Genomic DNA, 15,169 nt, shown 5'->3' with positions numbered 1-15,169 from the left:
AAATAAGGCTCAGCCAAATTTTACGCTTCTTATAAAAAGAGTGTAGTCAGAACTTCATGTTTGCAGATTTCATCAATCTATGCAGACTCGAACCTGCCGCCATTTTTACTAAAGTGGAACCCAGGCCAACAGTCGCATTGATTTCCTATGCACACATTTTTTTCCTACGCCTTTCACCAGTTTAAAACTCATTCGTAAGCTCTCCCTCCATAAAATGTGGATCTGAAGAAAATCTCGATATAAAGCAGATTTCATCAATCTATGCAGACTCGAACCTGCCGCCATTTTTACTAAAGTGGAACCCAGGCCAACAGCTGTCACAATCATGAACGGTTACCAAGCTCGAGAGCAAAGTGGTTTCAAAACAAAAATTTTGCCTGCAGTAATAACTTGACTCCTGTCAATGGAGTAAAATTCTTGAACGCTGGGATCTTTTAGCATGTAATCAGGTAAGCAAAGGTAGCGTAAAGGGATATCACGTCTAAACCCACAATCAAATTTTCACACAGAGAAAATTAATGCAAGGGTCCAGTCGCGCTTCGAGTCAAGTCACAACAGACAAAAGCACGTTCCTATCTTCCGTTTTTAAGTACTCCATGGCATAAACTTCGAAATCTGTTTGGTGTATTTGAATTTGTGCGTTAGCTTACATTCATTCAGATCGTAAAGTGTGCAAAATGTACTCGAATGTTATCAGGGTTGTTATGTTTCAAATACACAGTTTTAAAATGTTTTCATTGTCACAAATTTAATAATACGGCGAATTTAATAAGATTATAGACCATTATAATGTTGTTCGGTCTTCGAAAACTGAAATTGCTGTATCTATGTATTGAAAAAGGGTTAAAGATGTCGGTTTCAATTCGATAATTGTGTTTAAACTAGTAAAGCGAATTTTTCGGAAATATAAATTGTTCGTGTTTGCATGCAGATACAACCCAGGCGTCGATAATGTGGTGAAGCAAACCGCGACAAAGATATTAGTACAACTCTTTTCTTGCTATTTAATTTGTGAACCATACAGTGGCCTTTATTGATCTTAACTGTTATCAAACGAGAATGAAGCAACCATGTAGCACTAGTTGGAAAAGCTTTCAGTGATATGCTTCGTTGTTTATTTGGAATAAAAATGGGCTTTTGTCTAGACAAAAAATTTGCATACGTTCTATGTTATTTCACTCGATGGGTCACGCAACGCTTTAGATGCTTGCAGCACGTGTTTTCCCCTTTTATATCAGCAATCAGTATTTCTCAACACTTCTTGCAGGTGTCTATAGGGCAATAAATGTCCAACGCCGATAGAGTATTTTCTTCGCAAGATGTGTGTTTTTTCGAAGATTGATAAAAATTCTACAAATTTATCAATTATTTAATTATTCACTGGATTTAATTTTGTCTGCTCGAACTTAGTTGGGATTATATAGTGTCTGTGTGTCCGTGTACAGTTTTGGCGCAAGTCTGAGGGAGATATTTTGGTAGACTTGCCACGGGTTTTAAGTCCGTCGGCGAACAAACAGAAATCCGTGATTACTTCACGGTTCATCGAACGGTGAAGTACCGATTATACTTGCAGCATTTTGATCCTTGACAATATAAGAAAGAAATTCCATTAATTAAATAGATATATTTATCATTTAAAAAGGTATTAGTGGATGATTAGTGGTCGCACTTCACGTTTGTTTGCGTTTGATTGGCTCCTGATCGCAAATCATGTTGGATATCGAAAAGCTAGACAACTTTAAGGAAAAAAAAAAAAAAAAAAAAAAAAAAAAAAAAAAAAAAAAAAAAAAAAAAAAAAAAAAAAAAAAAAAAAAAAAAAAAAAAAAAAAAAAAAAAACCTTCAAATGTGACCATAAGATGGGGCATTTGAACACCATTTTAGTGGATCTGGGAAAGTGACGTCTTAATTCTCCAGAGCATAATGCTTGAAAGACATTGCATGTATTCCGGAATCGGAAAAGCGACACGATCAAATGGACATTCGGGGTTACTCCATTTATTCTTATTCTCCGGAATAAAGGTCAATCAATATTCATAGAATATCTCTTTAAATCTCTTCACAAAACAGCTATTGCGATTACCTAATGGGTGACGTTGTGAACTGAAAACCGAGAAAGTGTCGCTTTCCTTCTCTCCAAAGGCATCTTGGTCTACAACTGTATTTATTATATTTATTCTGGCGGGGTAGAAGGAAGGCAGTTTTTATCGCATCACATCACGAGTTACAAAGGCTCTACAATGTCTACCAACTGACTTTTGCCGTTGTGTTTATAAACTAATCAATCTCCACATAGGTAGAGTAGAGAAAGAGTTAAATGCGTTCTTAATTCATGTCCCTTTTTTCCATTTTTTTTTTCATTTCAGCGAAATTTACTCAAAGCGATGGCACACGATTCGTTCTGTAAGTGGCTTGGTATAGACCTCGTCAAGGCAGCTAGAGATGAACTAAGTTTTCTAAAGCTGGTGGACGAATATCCCACTCTTTACACTGGCCCTGTTCTAAAGAATGCTATCAGACGATATGAAACTCTCTGGCTACCACTAGCTTCCAAGGAAGGTGAAAAGAGGCCAAAAGTCGAGAGAACAAAATCTTCAGGGATTCTAGCTGCCCCACTAGACATCGCTTGGGTCTGGCATGTACATATGTTGGCACCGCATTACTACGAGAAAGACTGTGTAAATGTCGTTTCGAAACTGATAGACCACGTACCTTTAAACAGTAACCAGAGAGAAGAAGGCCTGGAAGAAGCAAAAAGAGTGTGGAGAAGAATGTATCCAATGGATCCATTTGATGTTGACCTAACAGAACCTCCAGCTGTGGTGACACAGTACAAGTCCAGGATTCAGTACAACCTGGAGGAAGCTTGTTACCGCCAGTCCAAGTTCTACTACCAAGTGTCTTTACCGCATTATGATGATGAGGAGTTTTTGAAGAAGGCAGTGGAGCGCTATGAAAATCATCTTCAGCTAACAAGACAGCATCCAGAGGTGTTCATGGTTCCTTGTTATGATATCGACCTCATCTGGCACGCTCATCAGCTTCATCCTCTAAACTACAAGCAAAAGACAACAGAACTGTTAGGGAATACGTTGAATCACGACGATAATGCGACAGACCGCACTCCGGGATCAAAGCAGTACGATTCTGAAATGAAGACGAGATCTGTGTGGGAGGCTTCGGGGCAACGTTTTGCCAAACCGGGGGCCATGTACAGGGGATGCCCACCTGATCCTACCCCAACAAGACCCAAGTGGCTCTACGCTCCACTGGCACGTTCAGAATATCCCGTGGAGATTCAAAAGATTGAAGCGGTAAATCTGGATAGGAAGAAACGCTTCATAATTCGTCTCGAGAACATGAGGGGAAAAGCTCTCTTCTCGCAACATTTCAAAGGGGAAAAACCCGTTAAGAATGTTTGGCCGAGGCAGTTTACGTTTGACAATGAGAACAAACACACCCTCAAACTGCGTCTGTACAGAAAGAAGTTGTTTTCCAAAACGTTGATAGCAGATGCTGACGTGCGTTTCCTGCCCTGTTTCATGACCATTCCATTTGATGACGCCGTTCCTCAACAACCAGTTAAACTCTCTGTTCCCCTCAACCAGGGACAATTCAAGGTGAATGTGACAGTCAAAATAAGTCATCCAACTATCACTAAATACAGCTTCATGGTGCAACCTAAAAATAACTTTACGGCTTATAATCACCTGGCAGAAGTTTTGGACTCCCCACAGCTGATGCTCTCTCCGAGTGATTTTGGAAAACCTTTCCTGCCTTGTGAATCGTCAACTCACACAGTGTTTGACTGCAGGGAGAATGAAGCGTTCAGGTGCCGGGTCATCCACTCTTCATCTGCCATGTTATCTGCTGTGGAAATAATCAGTGTCTATGACAAAGTTGTCGCATCAGCCCACACTGTGAGTCCAGGTTCTCTTCCAGAGAGTTTCGCTGTTCAAGACCAGAAGAGAAGCGCCACCCTGAATCAAATGGAGGGCGAAAGAGCCATGTTGATTTGCGGTAGGACCGACTGGGCGCTCTGCATCGGTAAATGGCAGCAAGAATCAGTGGCTCGTCAGAATCAACCCAAGAAGCATTTTCTCAAGATAAGAATCTACAGGCTCTCTGGTAAACGCGGCTGGTGTGCTGTGTGTAAATCCAAAGGCGGATTGCTCTTGATAAAATTTGACTCTGACACAATCATTTGCTTGGATTTGCAGCAAAATAAGATCGTTATTTCGCCGGGTGCACAAGACATCCCGGAAATTCTTGCCTTAGCATTTTCGGTGTCTATCCTGTACCTTCTATGCATGCCTTACAAACCAGCACCATCTAGGGAGTCCTGGCCGTCATCTCAACTGTCTGCCTCCAGACATATCTCACCCACGTTTTTCATGGCGGGTTATTTGAGTACCACAGTACCAACCAATATTTATCTGAAGAAAAGGTTTGGCAACGATTTCCATGCTGGTGAAGGCGACGGTGAAGATCCTTGCTACGACTTAAACAACGACTTGACATGTGATACGAATGAAGGTCCAGGATGTGAGGTTAACAATTGTGATGCTTTTGATGGAATGGGAGATGGCGTTGCTGGTGGTGCGGACGGAGGTGGAGGAGGATGCGTTGCAGGCGAAAGTGGAGGAGGATGTGTCGGAGCAGGTGATGGAGGTGGTGCCTGTGCTGGTGGGGGCTGTGGAGGTGGCCATGGTGGTGGTTGTGGCGGTGATGGAGGTGGAGGTGGCGGGGGTTGTGGAGGTGGTGGCGGGGGTTGTGGAGGTGGCGGTGGCTGCGGCGGTGGTGGTGGTGGCGGTTAAGACAACTTTATCTTCGCGGCTTGTTTGGAAATTGGCTGTTTTTGCATTGCTTAGGAAGAATTTTCGACAAACTTGCTCAAGGTAGAAACATGACACCTGTGAAACAAGTGCTCCAGTAGAGGAAACAAAAACTTTATTTGCATATTATCAACTGTATTACTGTAGATATTGACAGAGAAGCTTTTGAAAGTCATTTCAGTCCGTTGATGATCCGTTGTAGCTTAACCCCGGGAACTAAACGGACAATCACTGAAAGTACAATAATATTTTGAGACGCGTTATGATATATTCTGTACTTTGACCGCTCAGATTGACAGGTTTAAGTGGTGAAAATTCTAATAATGATATTGCGTTCTTTCATGATCTACAGTTTAAAAGAAATCGTTTCACACTCAGAAGAAGTATTTCTAAAGGACAAATGAAATACCTATACAACTACCTTCTAGAAAATTGTTATTTCAAGATTAACTGAATTCTAAATTTGTAGAAAGATATTCCATGAAAATAATATTGATATAGTTAAGCTCAGTTCGAAATACTATTGGATAAGTATTTAACTTAAAGTGGTAATTAACCGTGAGAAGCCGGTTCCTAATCTGGTTGGCGTTTTGTCGTTTGTCGTTTTGCCGGTAAATCGTTCCAGACCCACGCGGCCCAACCGGTCACGGTCACGCAAGGTTTGATGTTTACCAGCGATCACTCGTTTAACATGAACACTCTGCTCTCTGTTTAGAGTGAAATGTATATTTTGTGTCATTCGAGTGTTTTACTAGAAGAGAGGACTGAGTAATCGCATAGCGAAACCAAAGACCGTTTGGACATGTCCAAGTTGTTTAAAAGTACCACTACGTCAGACTCATGCCACGCGATCGCTCGCCAGTAGCTATAAATAATCATTCACCTATTTTAAAAATATTTGCGAATACTCTGCGCTCTGTTTGTGTGAAATATTTATTTTTGTGTTAATCAAGCGTTTGGCTCGGAGCGAGTACAAGTCGTACAATTTAGCCGGAACGTGAACCGGGAACATTTAACGGAACGACTTGTTTTCTGGATATTCCGATTTTTGTTTTGAGTTTAATTTGAGAATCGAAACGAAAATTGCAAGCTCGTCAAGAATGTGTCAAGGCACGGAATTACGTCATCGGGCCAGGGGAATTACCTGCTTGATAACCTTACTTGCAGAAGCTCGTCGGACAACGCTAAACGAAGAAATACAACGGGATGGCCTTAGTCTACTCTTTATTTTGGCGTGAAATGGACTTCTTTTTATTGCCATTCATGAACTGGTTTGGGTTTATTTTATTGAACATTCGGAACAAAATAAATATTTGCGTGCGTAAGCAGGAATTTATCAGGCACGCAGTGAAGGAAATTCATGTCACGCACACTCCGTGACTCACGCAAACACGATTTGTGTTTCTCAAGTGACTGCTTTTCTGAAGATTTTTTTACTGTGCGGCGCCGTGCCTTTCTAGCCAAAGAACTGAAAGAGGTGGTCAAGCATTAACCGCACGGTTTTAGACTGCTTGAAGTTTCTTGTTGCAAAATCATCTCATCGTATTAGCAAAGCTTATCGTGGTTTGTTGTGATATACCTGCCTACAGTTACATTTCAAATTTCATTTGTAATAAAAGCAAACAAGAGTGTGTATTACCTTATTCTTACTAATTTTCGCGCGTACTTAATTTCGCGAAAATTCGGGAGTCGAATTTCGCGAATATTAATTTTCGCGATTGCAAGAAAAATTAGAGCAAAAGTGTATTAAATTTCGCGATTTTGTCAGTGTTTTATGGCTTAGTCGTCAAAGACTTAGGAACTACTGGAAATACACAAAGGTATATGTTCAATGAAACTAAAAGGGGCCTGCAAACAGGGAAACTTTGGTGACTGTACTTAAAAGGTTTTGGCCGATTTACCAGCTGAAGAAAACAGTAATCAAAGGAAGGGTGTCGGTCGAAAACAAGGCGTAAAGATAATTATTTTCAAGCATAATTAGTTGCAGTTCCAAACATTTAAAATGTTTATTTTTGCGTGCTGAAATTTCGCGCAATGTTTTTTTTCGCGCGTATTAAATTTCGCGGTTATTTTGAAATCGCGAAAATTTGTACTCGCGAAAATAAGTAAGAATAAGGTATCACACCTACATTTTTGGTGTATATGGAAATGACATGTGTAGGATCTGAGGTTACAATGCATTTAAAGAGAACAATAAAGGATCAGGTGACCAAAGCTTTAGACACCATGGTGGGAAAGCTGGGGCTATCATTAACCTGGAACAATGTCTGCATTGGGTTTGCATGGTTAAAACGTATGGGTTAGGGTAAGAGTATAGTTGTTGCACTGTAAAAAGGACTAGTTAAAAACTATTAAAATGTCGCAACTAATAACATAGTCATTTTAACCATTCTTAAAGATAAAAAACCTGAGTGTTTAACTGTAGCTATTCTAAACGGCCTGTACTGAGGTGGGGGACAGGGTAGGGAGGCCCCACGGTGAAATACTCGCGACATCCCCCGGGGTCCACCTTCACGGTACACGAAAAACCTCCCATCGCATCGCCCCGTCTCTCGCCTATCGCATCACCCCCCCCCTCCCGGCGACCCGACCACAGTCCCCGCCCCCCCCCCACCCCTGCGACCGACCCCTGGGGACCTCCCACTCCCCCTCTACCTACTCCCATCATCTCATCATTGACCCCTCCTCTTTCTTTATGGTTTTCTCTCTGGCGGTCCGACCCTCGGCCTATCCCCGGTAACCCCGCGCAACTTTTTTCTCTCCCTCCCGCCACCTCCGTCTTTCTCGCCCGGTTTTTTCTCTCCTCCTGCACAGTCGCCGGGCCATTTTGCTCGGGGCCGGGGGGTCCGCGGCTGCGCGGCAGATCACTAGTCGTTTCCACATCTATGTGTCACCCCGCTTCTTTCAGAGTTACAGCGATCCATGAAAATTTTTGGGCCTGCATTTCACGCTGCTTTTTTTTCTAATTTTGGTCATTTTTACTATTTTTTTTAGGTCGCACGGACTTATGGTTGAATGTGGTTATTTAGTATTTTAACAGATACTGGTATTTTGACTAAATTGGTTAACTCATTTTTATTGGTTAAAACAACATAATTATTTGAGTAAAACGACGTAAAAAAGGTAAAACTAACCCTGTTGTTAGTTATTTCAACTTCATTAATTAGTTGTTTCAAACAAAAAATCTAGTTATTTTAAACATTTTAAACTGGTCAAAATGACTAAAAAGAATGGGTTCTCTCAGATGCATATGGCAACAATTTTAATTGGTTATTTTAACTAGTCAATTTTTACAGTGTGGGGCTAGGGTTAGATTCAAGGTTAGGGCTGCAGTAAAGGCTTGGGGTTAATCACGTGACAAACACTCCTGCCACACTGGATCACCTAAGATGAAGTTATTGTAGCGTTGTGAGTGATTTGGGGCTAAATAGAAGTTCTGGTCGAGGTGAAACTTCAAATTAATTACTCCTTTTACTTCAAATTTGCGGTGTGGTCTGATGATAAGGGTTTGGGGGCTAGTGCCGTCCACCCTCTCCCCCCTAACTTCTTGCTGTTTGCAAGTTGACACAAACCTTTGCAGAGGGGACTAGCATTGATTTGCAATGTAGTTTTTCTTGTAATTTGAATAGACTGAAGCCACTCATTGTATCGTACATTTCTAAACAAGATTCATTTCATATCTTCTCCATCCACGGGTATATTACAAACTCACAAGCGATCAGCGCCCCGTTGGCTTGATTGCTCAGTTGGTTAGAGCGCTGCACTAGTATCGCAGAGGTCATGGGTTCGATTCCCGTTCAAGCCTGAATTTTTTTTAGGCTTGCTTTTCTCAACTGCTTAAGTTGAGTACATTACTGCGAAGATCTTTCATTTGCTTAAAAAGTAATAAATTGTGTTATGTTACTGACAATTTGTGGCGAAAACAATGTTCTTCAGTGGTTTTGTGAACGCTTCGCACAGGATGTTAAAATTACAACAGTTTGATAGTTTCGTGTTTTGCGCGAGATCGGTTGCTATGGTCAAGTAACAACAGTGGATGTACACAGCATTTATAGAAAGTAAATTTACAAATAACGTCATCGGATGTCAACACAGCACTCGTGAACAGTAAATTTACTGCCTTAAATCTACAGGGGCTCATTATCTATAGTGGACTTAAGTGGACACTTGCTGGAACACGTCATGGCGCAAGAGACATGACTTTTTTAAAGCTTACCCATCAATTGATGTCATATTTTCCATCGGAGCTATGAGAACCTCGTTATTATAACAATAGAGTTGATGTTCGCGGGCGTAAATATGTTTTTGGCCCGACTCAGGCTCATTTTAGCCGGAGCCGCAGGCGAGGGCTAAAATGAGCTCTGAGAAGGGCCAACAACATATTTACGCCCAAGAACATCAACTCTATTACTATCATAATCATTTCAGAGGGCATTTAGTTAAGGAATCAAAAACAGTAAGCGATATCGTGAACACTGCCGACTTGCGAGCCGGCGTTTATTTCTGATTGTAAACCAGCTTTAAAAGTTTACAAAACTCGGCAGAAACTGAACCGCAAAATTACTCAAAACAATCTTTGCTTGAAAAGGAAATTACAAAATTCTATCGGCAGCAAAGAAATACTCGCCATTTAGAAGTGTTTAAATAAATTGTGCTGTTAACTGAACTGGTAGTTTGGAATATGCCTGAAATTCAACTGAGCGAGTTTCGCTCGACGAAGAAACGAAGACAAACTTACATTTACTTCGCCGCCTGGATTCTTCTTTAAGTTTCTGTAATTCTTCTTCATCTAGCTAGCTGAGAAGACTGAGAATTTGCTTCCCCGTTCAGTCCTTCAACAATTTTGTCGTTATAAAGCTTAAAAAAACAGTTTGCAATTGCAGATAGAAGCGTCTCGACTCAAGGAGCTTGAAGTGATGCCAGCTTTTGCCAGTCAGCAAGAAAACGGCGCGAACAGTTGAATGGTTTTCAGTTCTGATTGGCTGGATTCGTTATTTTCTTGTTTCTGATTGGTCCACGGCAGCGGGCTAAAATATATTTAGCCCGTTGAATTCTCCATTTTAGCCCGCAAAATACGCCACAATACCCGATGAAATGATTATAATGTTGATTAATATAATAACACACCATGTTGTATGGTAAATTTAATAACGGACCGATGTGTTTTGAAACTGTAACACCGCAAAACGGCAGCAAAAGCTGCTACTTTTGGGAGTTTCAACTTTCATTATTTTTAACGCAAATATGAAATGCCCCGTCTCAGATGCCTTGTGGCGTTCAATGTGATCATTTTGTGACGGTAACATTTCAAGCTGTATACGTAACTGACCTACTTCTACTTCAAAAACCTTTGGTGACAAATGACGGGTAAAATTTCGCGACACTAATTTCCACTTATTGGTAACATTTTTAGAAGCCAAGAAAATTTTATTGTGATCGTTATTTTGTGGTGCAGACAAAAAATTCTAAACGAAACAAACGAGTCCAAAATAAAAGGGTGCCAAACACTGGTGGTTTCGGTGTAATATCGTTTGAAAAGTACGCTATTATAACTCGCTCTTGTAAGACGGGAAGGACCTAAGCAATTAACACCACTCAATATTGTTTCAATTAAAAACTATTTTAGCACACACTCAATATTGTTTCCGTATGACTTCGACTCCGTTTACTGCAGTAGAAGATCAACAAGATTAATCTGATCTTCTTTTACTCTATTTACTATAGTTGACCGAAGCATTGGTAGTAACATTTACTTTCGAGCAATGTATTTTTGGAGCGTCAACAAGTTTTTTGCGATTTTAGTGACGTTTTAGGATTTCATATATATCGCAGAAATTTCATGCGATAGTATGTTATTGTTCTATGGGGTTTACAACTGATATTGATGCATGAAAAACTGCCGCACGTGCACAGATATAAAAACACATGCCAAAATAAACTATAATCTGACTACTTTCATGCAATCACGTTGTTGGGGCGAAATGTCATTGAAACAACCCAAAATGTTTAATTTGAGGACGACAGTTTGCTAAAGTTCGATGTTCTGAAGAGCTTGTTTTACAAATAAGAAATTTGCATTCGACAATTAATCACTTTTTTTACAATGAATATTTATTAAACAACAGAGAGGAAGAACTAATGTTTTATTTACTAAAAAAATAAGTTTACATCTTACAGGTTTTATCAAAGTCATATTTCTATACATGTTTGCTTCAAGGTACAAATAAAAGTATTAAAACATATAAAAAATCATGACGAAAAAAATAAACGAAAACAAATTAACATGCGATTATGTTCCGTTCGTAGTAGTAAACGTGCTAAGGAAGTTGAAATTTGCCTTTTACGTCGATCAGTAGGTCTCTCGCGGCGTCTGAGAATACGAAGTGCACTTTTGTAACTTTTTGTTTTGGTAAACACTCATTGTACTAATTTGTGGTTTTTCTACTGTCATGTTTATATGAATTGTTTTGTTGCTATGGTTTGTCAAATCGGCTCTTGGCAATGACACACGAGTATGACGCTGCAAATTATGCATGCATAAAGGTTGAATTACGCTCTCGGTTTTTAAACACTGCCAAAGTACTCGTACGGAACGTTTTTTATGCAATTTCTAAAATATTATGTTGAAATGAATCTCAAATAGACCGAAAACGTTTAAACTCAGTCAACCCACGCCGGTTCCGTTGAATAGTTGACACACAGTGGCGCCGTGAAAGTACATGACGTGAACAACAATAACTCAAAAGAGTGACTCGGCAGATAAATTGTGTTTGTCTTGAAGAGCTTTTCGGCTGATGGGATTGAGGTTAGTTACAAAAAATGCTCCTTATGATGTATTTTAATTTAAGTTTTTGTAACATTACTGAGTTGAGTGACTTTTCTTTCGTTCGACAGTAAATTTCACATGTACATGGTGAAATGTTTGACTTTCGGCGGCTAGAATCAACGATCGGAAATCTGTCTGTGTACGCAAGCTTCCTTATCGTTGTAGCCTGCCTTCTTATGGCAAAAATAGCATAAATCTAGGCGCGTTTTGATGACTTACCGACTGACCCACCGACTAACATCTATAACACGTTTAATATATACTAATCGCAGCAACGTTTCTTCTGATTTATGAAAATTTAATTATAAGTTTTTTAGTCTCACTGCAATGACAGTCCCTACGGTCCGTGCACATAGAAAAACCTCACTTACAGATACTGAGACCGATACTGTTATGTTTCACTCTAAAAAAGCTTGCTTTTAAAATCTTCTAGCCGAGACTCGGTATTCAAATTTTCCATTATTGCCAGCGTTTCTGTTAGGAACTTATAGTTGGCAAATTGATGCTACAATACCTAATTTGCCTTCTGTTGACATTAAATTAATATTAATTTCTAAAAAATCGGCCTAGTGAATTCCTCCGCAGACAAATCACTGCTGCGATCAATTTTTCGTTCAGAAGAATTGTATCGGCTGTCATCTTGTAGTCAGATTTGTGCATATTCAGATTTTTGACATCATAACACCCCAGTGACCAAATTAACGACTAAATGTGTTTTAAATATACTTTAGTCCTATTCCACTTCTATTTAACGCCCAGTTGCAACCTTTTTATCGACAATTGAGCTACAAGACTTGAATTTCTTTTTCAGAAAAAGAATCGGCCAAATCAGACCAAAAGAAATGACACAAGAAGCAAAATATTCCCAGCGACTTGATGTGGAACAACTTACACAGGCAGCTTTGAATGTGCTCGACTTCCTTGAAGTAGTGAACGAATTTCCTGGCTTATACGCTGGTCCAGTCCTTAAACATGCTATCAGAAGATATGAAGTTTTCTGGCTACCACTTGCAGCGAAACAAGGAAGAGAAAGCAGGCTTCTGGCAGCTCCACTGGACATTGCCTGGGTTTGGCATGTACACATGTTAGCACCTGACAATTATGAGCAAGACTGCCTCAACATTGTGTCTCAAGTCATTGACCACACACCCATGAACAGATACCAACGGCAGGAAGGTCTTCAAAGAGCCAGATACCTCTGGGAAACCACATATCATGGGGAACCGTTTGAAATTGACCTGACCCAACAAACGCCGTATCCTGTGCCTTACAACTTGAAAATAAGTCACGACCTCGAAAAGGCGTGTTACCACCAATCCAAGTTCTATTACCAAGTATCGTTGCCTCACTACACTGACCGAAAATTTCTTGCCAAAGCAGTTGAGCGGTATGAACATCATCTGGAACTGAAGAACCAAAATCCGCACATTTCAATGGTCCCGTGCTATGATGTCGACCTAATATGGCGTGCCCATCAACAACTTCCACTTAACTACAAGGAAGAAACAACAGAGATGTTTGGAACAATGGTGCAACGCGACGACAGTGAAGCAGTCGTCTGCCTAGGATCTACGTTGCACGATTTTGAAACGTCAACACGAGGCGTGTGGGAGGCAGCAGATCTACAGTTTGAAAAACCAGGGGCCATGTACAGAGGTGAACCTCCCCCGTTCAAACCTCCAAGACCTGATTGGCTTTATGCTTCTCTTGCGCGACTTGAATATGTAATGAGCATCCTTAAGATGGAAGTCCTTAATGAGGATATCACCAAAACATTCTACGTTCAAGTTCTTGACCCGAACAACAGTTTCATGACAAATCAATGCGTTATAAACAATGACAAAAAGCACACGATCACAGTAACTCTTCGCCAGAAAGCGTTCTTTGGAGAAAAGATTATCGGTTCTTCTCAACCAAGCCTTCTCCCTTATCTCGACTCGCTTTATGTCGGTGGACCAGTGCCCGCACATCCATGGATTATGGATGTTCCTTTTACGCAGTGTGTTGTGAGGTTGACATTCATGTTAAATCCTCCAGCCATAGAAGGTTATCGGTTCACGATCCAACAAGATTTGCAATTTGCAAGGGTTGACCATCCTTCAATAGTACTTAGCTTTCCACAAGCCATGTTTACTCCAAGTGACTTTGCAAAGCCGTTTCTGCCCTGCGAATTTGCAACGCATAGTCTGCTAGACGTCAAGGGACGGGAGGCATTCAAGTGTCGTGTAGTCCACTCCACTGCAGCTGTGCTATCTGCAGTCGAAATCATCAGTATCCACAATGTTGCTGTAGCGTCGGCTAACACAGTCATGCCCGCCATTTTTCCAGACAAGGGGTCAGTTGAAGACGAAAAAAGATGCGTCCCTCTGAACCAGAGAAAGGGCGAGAGAGCCATGCTCATCCGAGGTCGAAAGGACTGGGGCATTTGTATTGGCAAATGGCATAAGGGAAAGCTTTTCAAGCGCTCCACCGGCCAAGTGGAGATTAAGTTTTTTAGCCTCCAAGGAACGAAAGGTTGGTGTGAAGTACGCAAATACAAGGAAGGACTGTACCTGATATACATTGATTCAGGTAACTACGTGTATATAGATTTGAAGAGAGGAATCTTTGTTCTACCTCCAGTTACGCAGTTCGTCCCAGAGTTCATTGCACTGGCTTTCTCAGTGTCAATTCTCTACCTGCTCTGCAAACCTTACACTCCATCACGATCGAAGGAGTCCTCGCCTTCATCTCACAAGAAATCCAAAGAAGACAAGACGACTCCAATGCTTCTTGCTGCCGGTTACAGCAGTACCTCGGTTCCAACCAATGTTTATCTGGGTCGCAAAGCATGTGGTCGGTTTGCCGGAAGGGGCAGCTACGACCTCGACTTGGAATCTGGATCCGATTGGAGTAAAAGAGTACAATCGATAGGTGCGTTCGATAGCCAGGAAGCTTCCCTGTATTTTAAAATCAACGGAGCAGTCGGTCTGCGAAGAAAAAGTCGTGAAAGGACAAGAAGTGGTAGCAGTCGCAGCAAAAGTTTATTTGGTGGCCCTAGCCCTAGCCCTGGCGGTGGCGGTGGTGGAGGTGGTGGTGGCGGTGGCGGCGGCTGCGGCGGCGGCGGCGGCGGCGGCGGCGGCGGCGGCGGCGGCGGCGGCGGTGGCGGTTGTTGAGAAAGTTGTAACTTCTAAAATAGTCCAGGATGAAGTGACTGAGACAAATTTTATTACGTTTGCCATTTTTCTGACTCACAAGATGCAGTCTGTACAAAGCTAAAGCACTCAGCGTGGATTACGGCAGTAGACAAAATTCTACATGTACTTACCCACTACGTTAGAAGCTATATTATTGTTCTTTTCTTACAAGAACAACGTTGCTTTTAGAGCATTTAGCTTCGCATTTATGGAAGACTGTGCTGTTTTAGAAGTGACTGATGCACTTAAAGGTGTTCCTTGACAATAGTTATGAAATAGATTGAAATAGGCGGAAATATAATTGCTTTCATAATACGGCATCAGCCCAGCTGCT

General features: G+C 41.1%; 2 protein-coding genes across 2 annotated transcripts; both read left to right on the top strand.

The window, feature by feature from the left end:
* The first annotated feature begins 339 nt into the window (after positions 1 to 339).
* On the top strand, positions 340 to 4,815 carry LOC144648508 (uncharacterized). Its single transcript, XM_078508040.1, has 2 exons — positions 340 to 449; positions 2,365 to 4,815. Exon 2 carries the CDS (start codon positions 2,383 to 2,385, stop codon positions 4,813 to 4,815), a length of 2,433 nt encoding a protein of 810 aa, XP_078364166.1. The 5' UTR covers positions 340 to 449; positions 2,365 to 2,382.
* Positions 4,816 to 11,396: 6,581 nt separating this feature from the next.
* Positions 11,397 to 14,814, top strand: LOC144648507 (uncharacterized). The gene is made up of 2 exons (XM_078508039.1): positions 11,397 to 11,638; positions 12,471 to 14,814. The coding sequence occupies exons 1-2, from the start codon at positions 11,628 to 11,630 to the stop codon at positions 14,812 to 14,814; spliced, it is 2,355 nt and encodes a 784-aa protein (XP_078364165.1). The 5' UTR covers positions 11,397 to 11,627.
* The last annotated feature ends 355 nt before the right edge of the window (positions 14,815 to 15,169 follow it).

This window comes from Oculina patagonica, chromosome 4 (assembly GCF_052425735.1).
Source record: "Oculina patagonica isolate OP01 chromosome 4, crgOcupat, whole genome shotgun sequence".
Classification (NCBI taxonomy): domain Eukaryota; kingdom Metazoa; phylum Cnidaria; class Anthozoa; order Scleractinia; family Oculinidae; genus Oculina; species Oculina patagonica.
This window is presented reverse-complemented; position numbering and strand designations above follow the sequence as displayed.

Coding starts and splice junctions, on each gene's coding strand:
- LOC144648508 (XM_078508040.1), top strand. CDS start 2,383: ATGGCACACGATTCGTTCTGTAAGTGGCTTGGTATAGACCTCGTCAAG.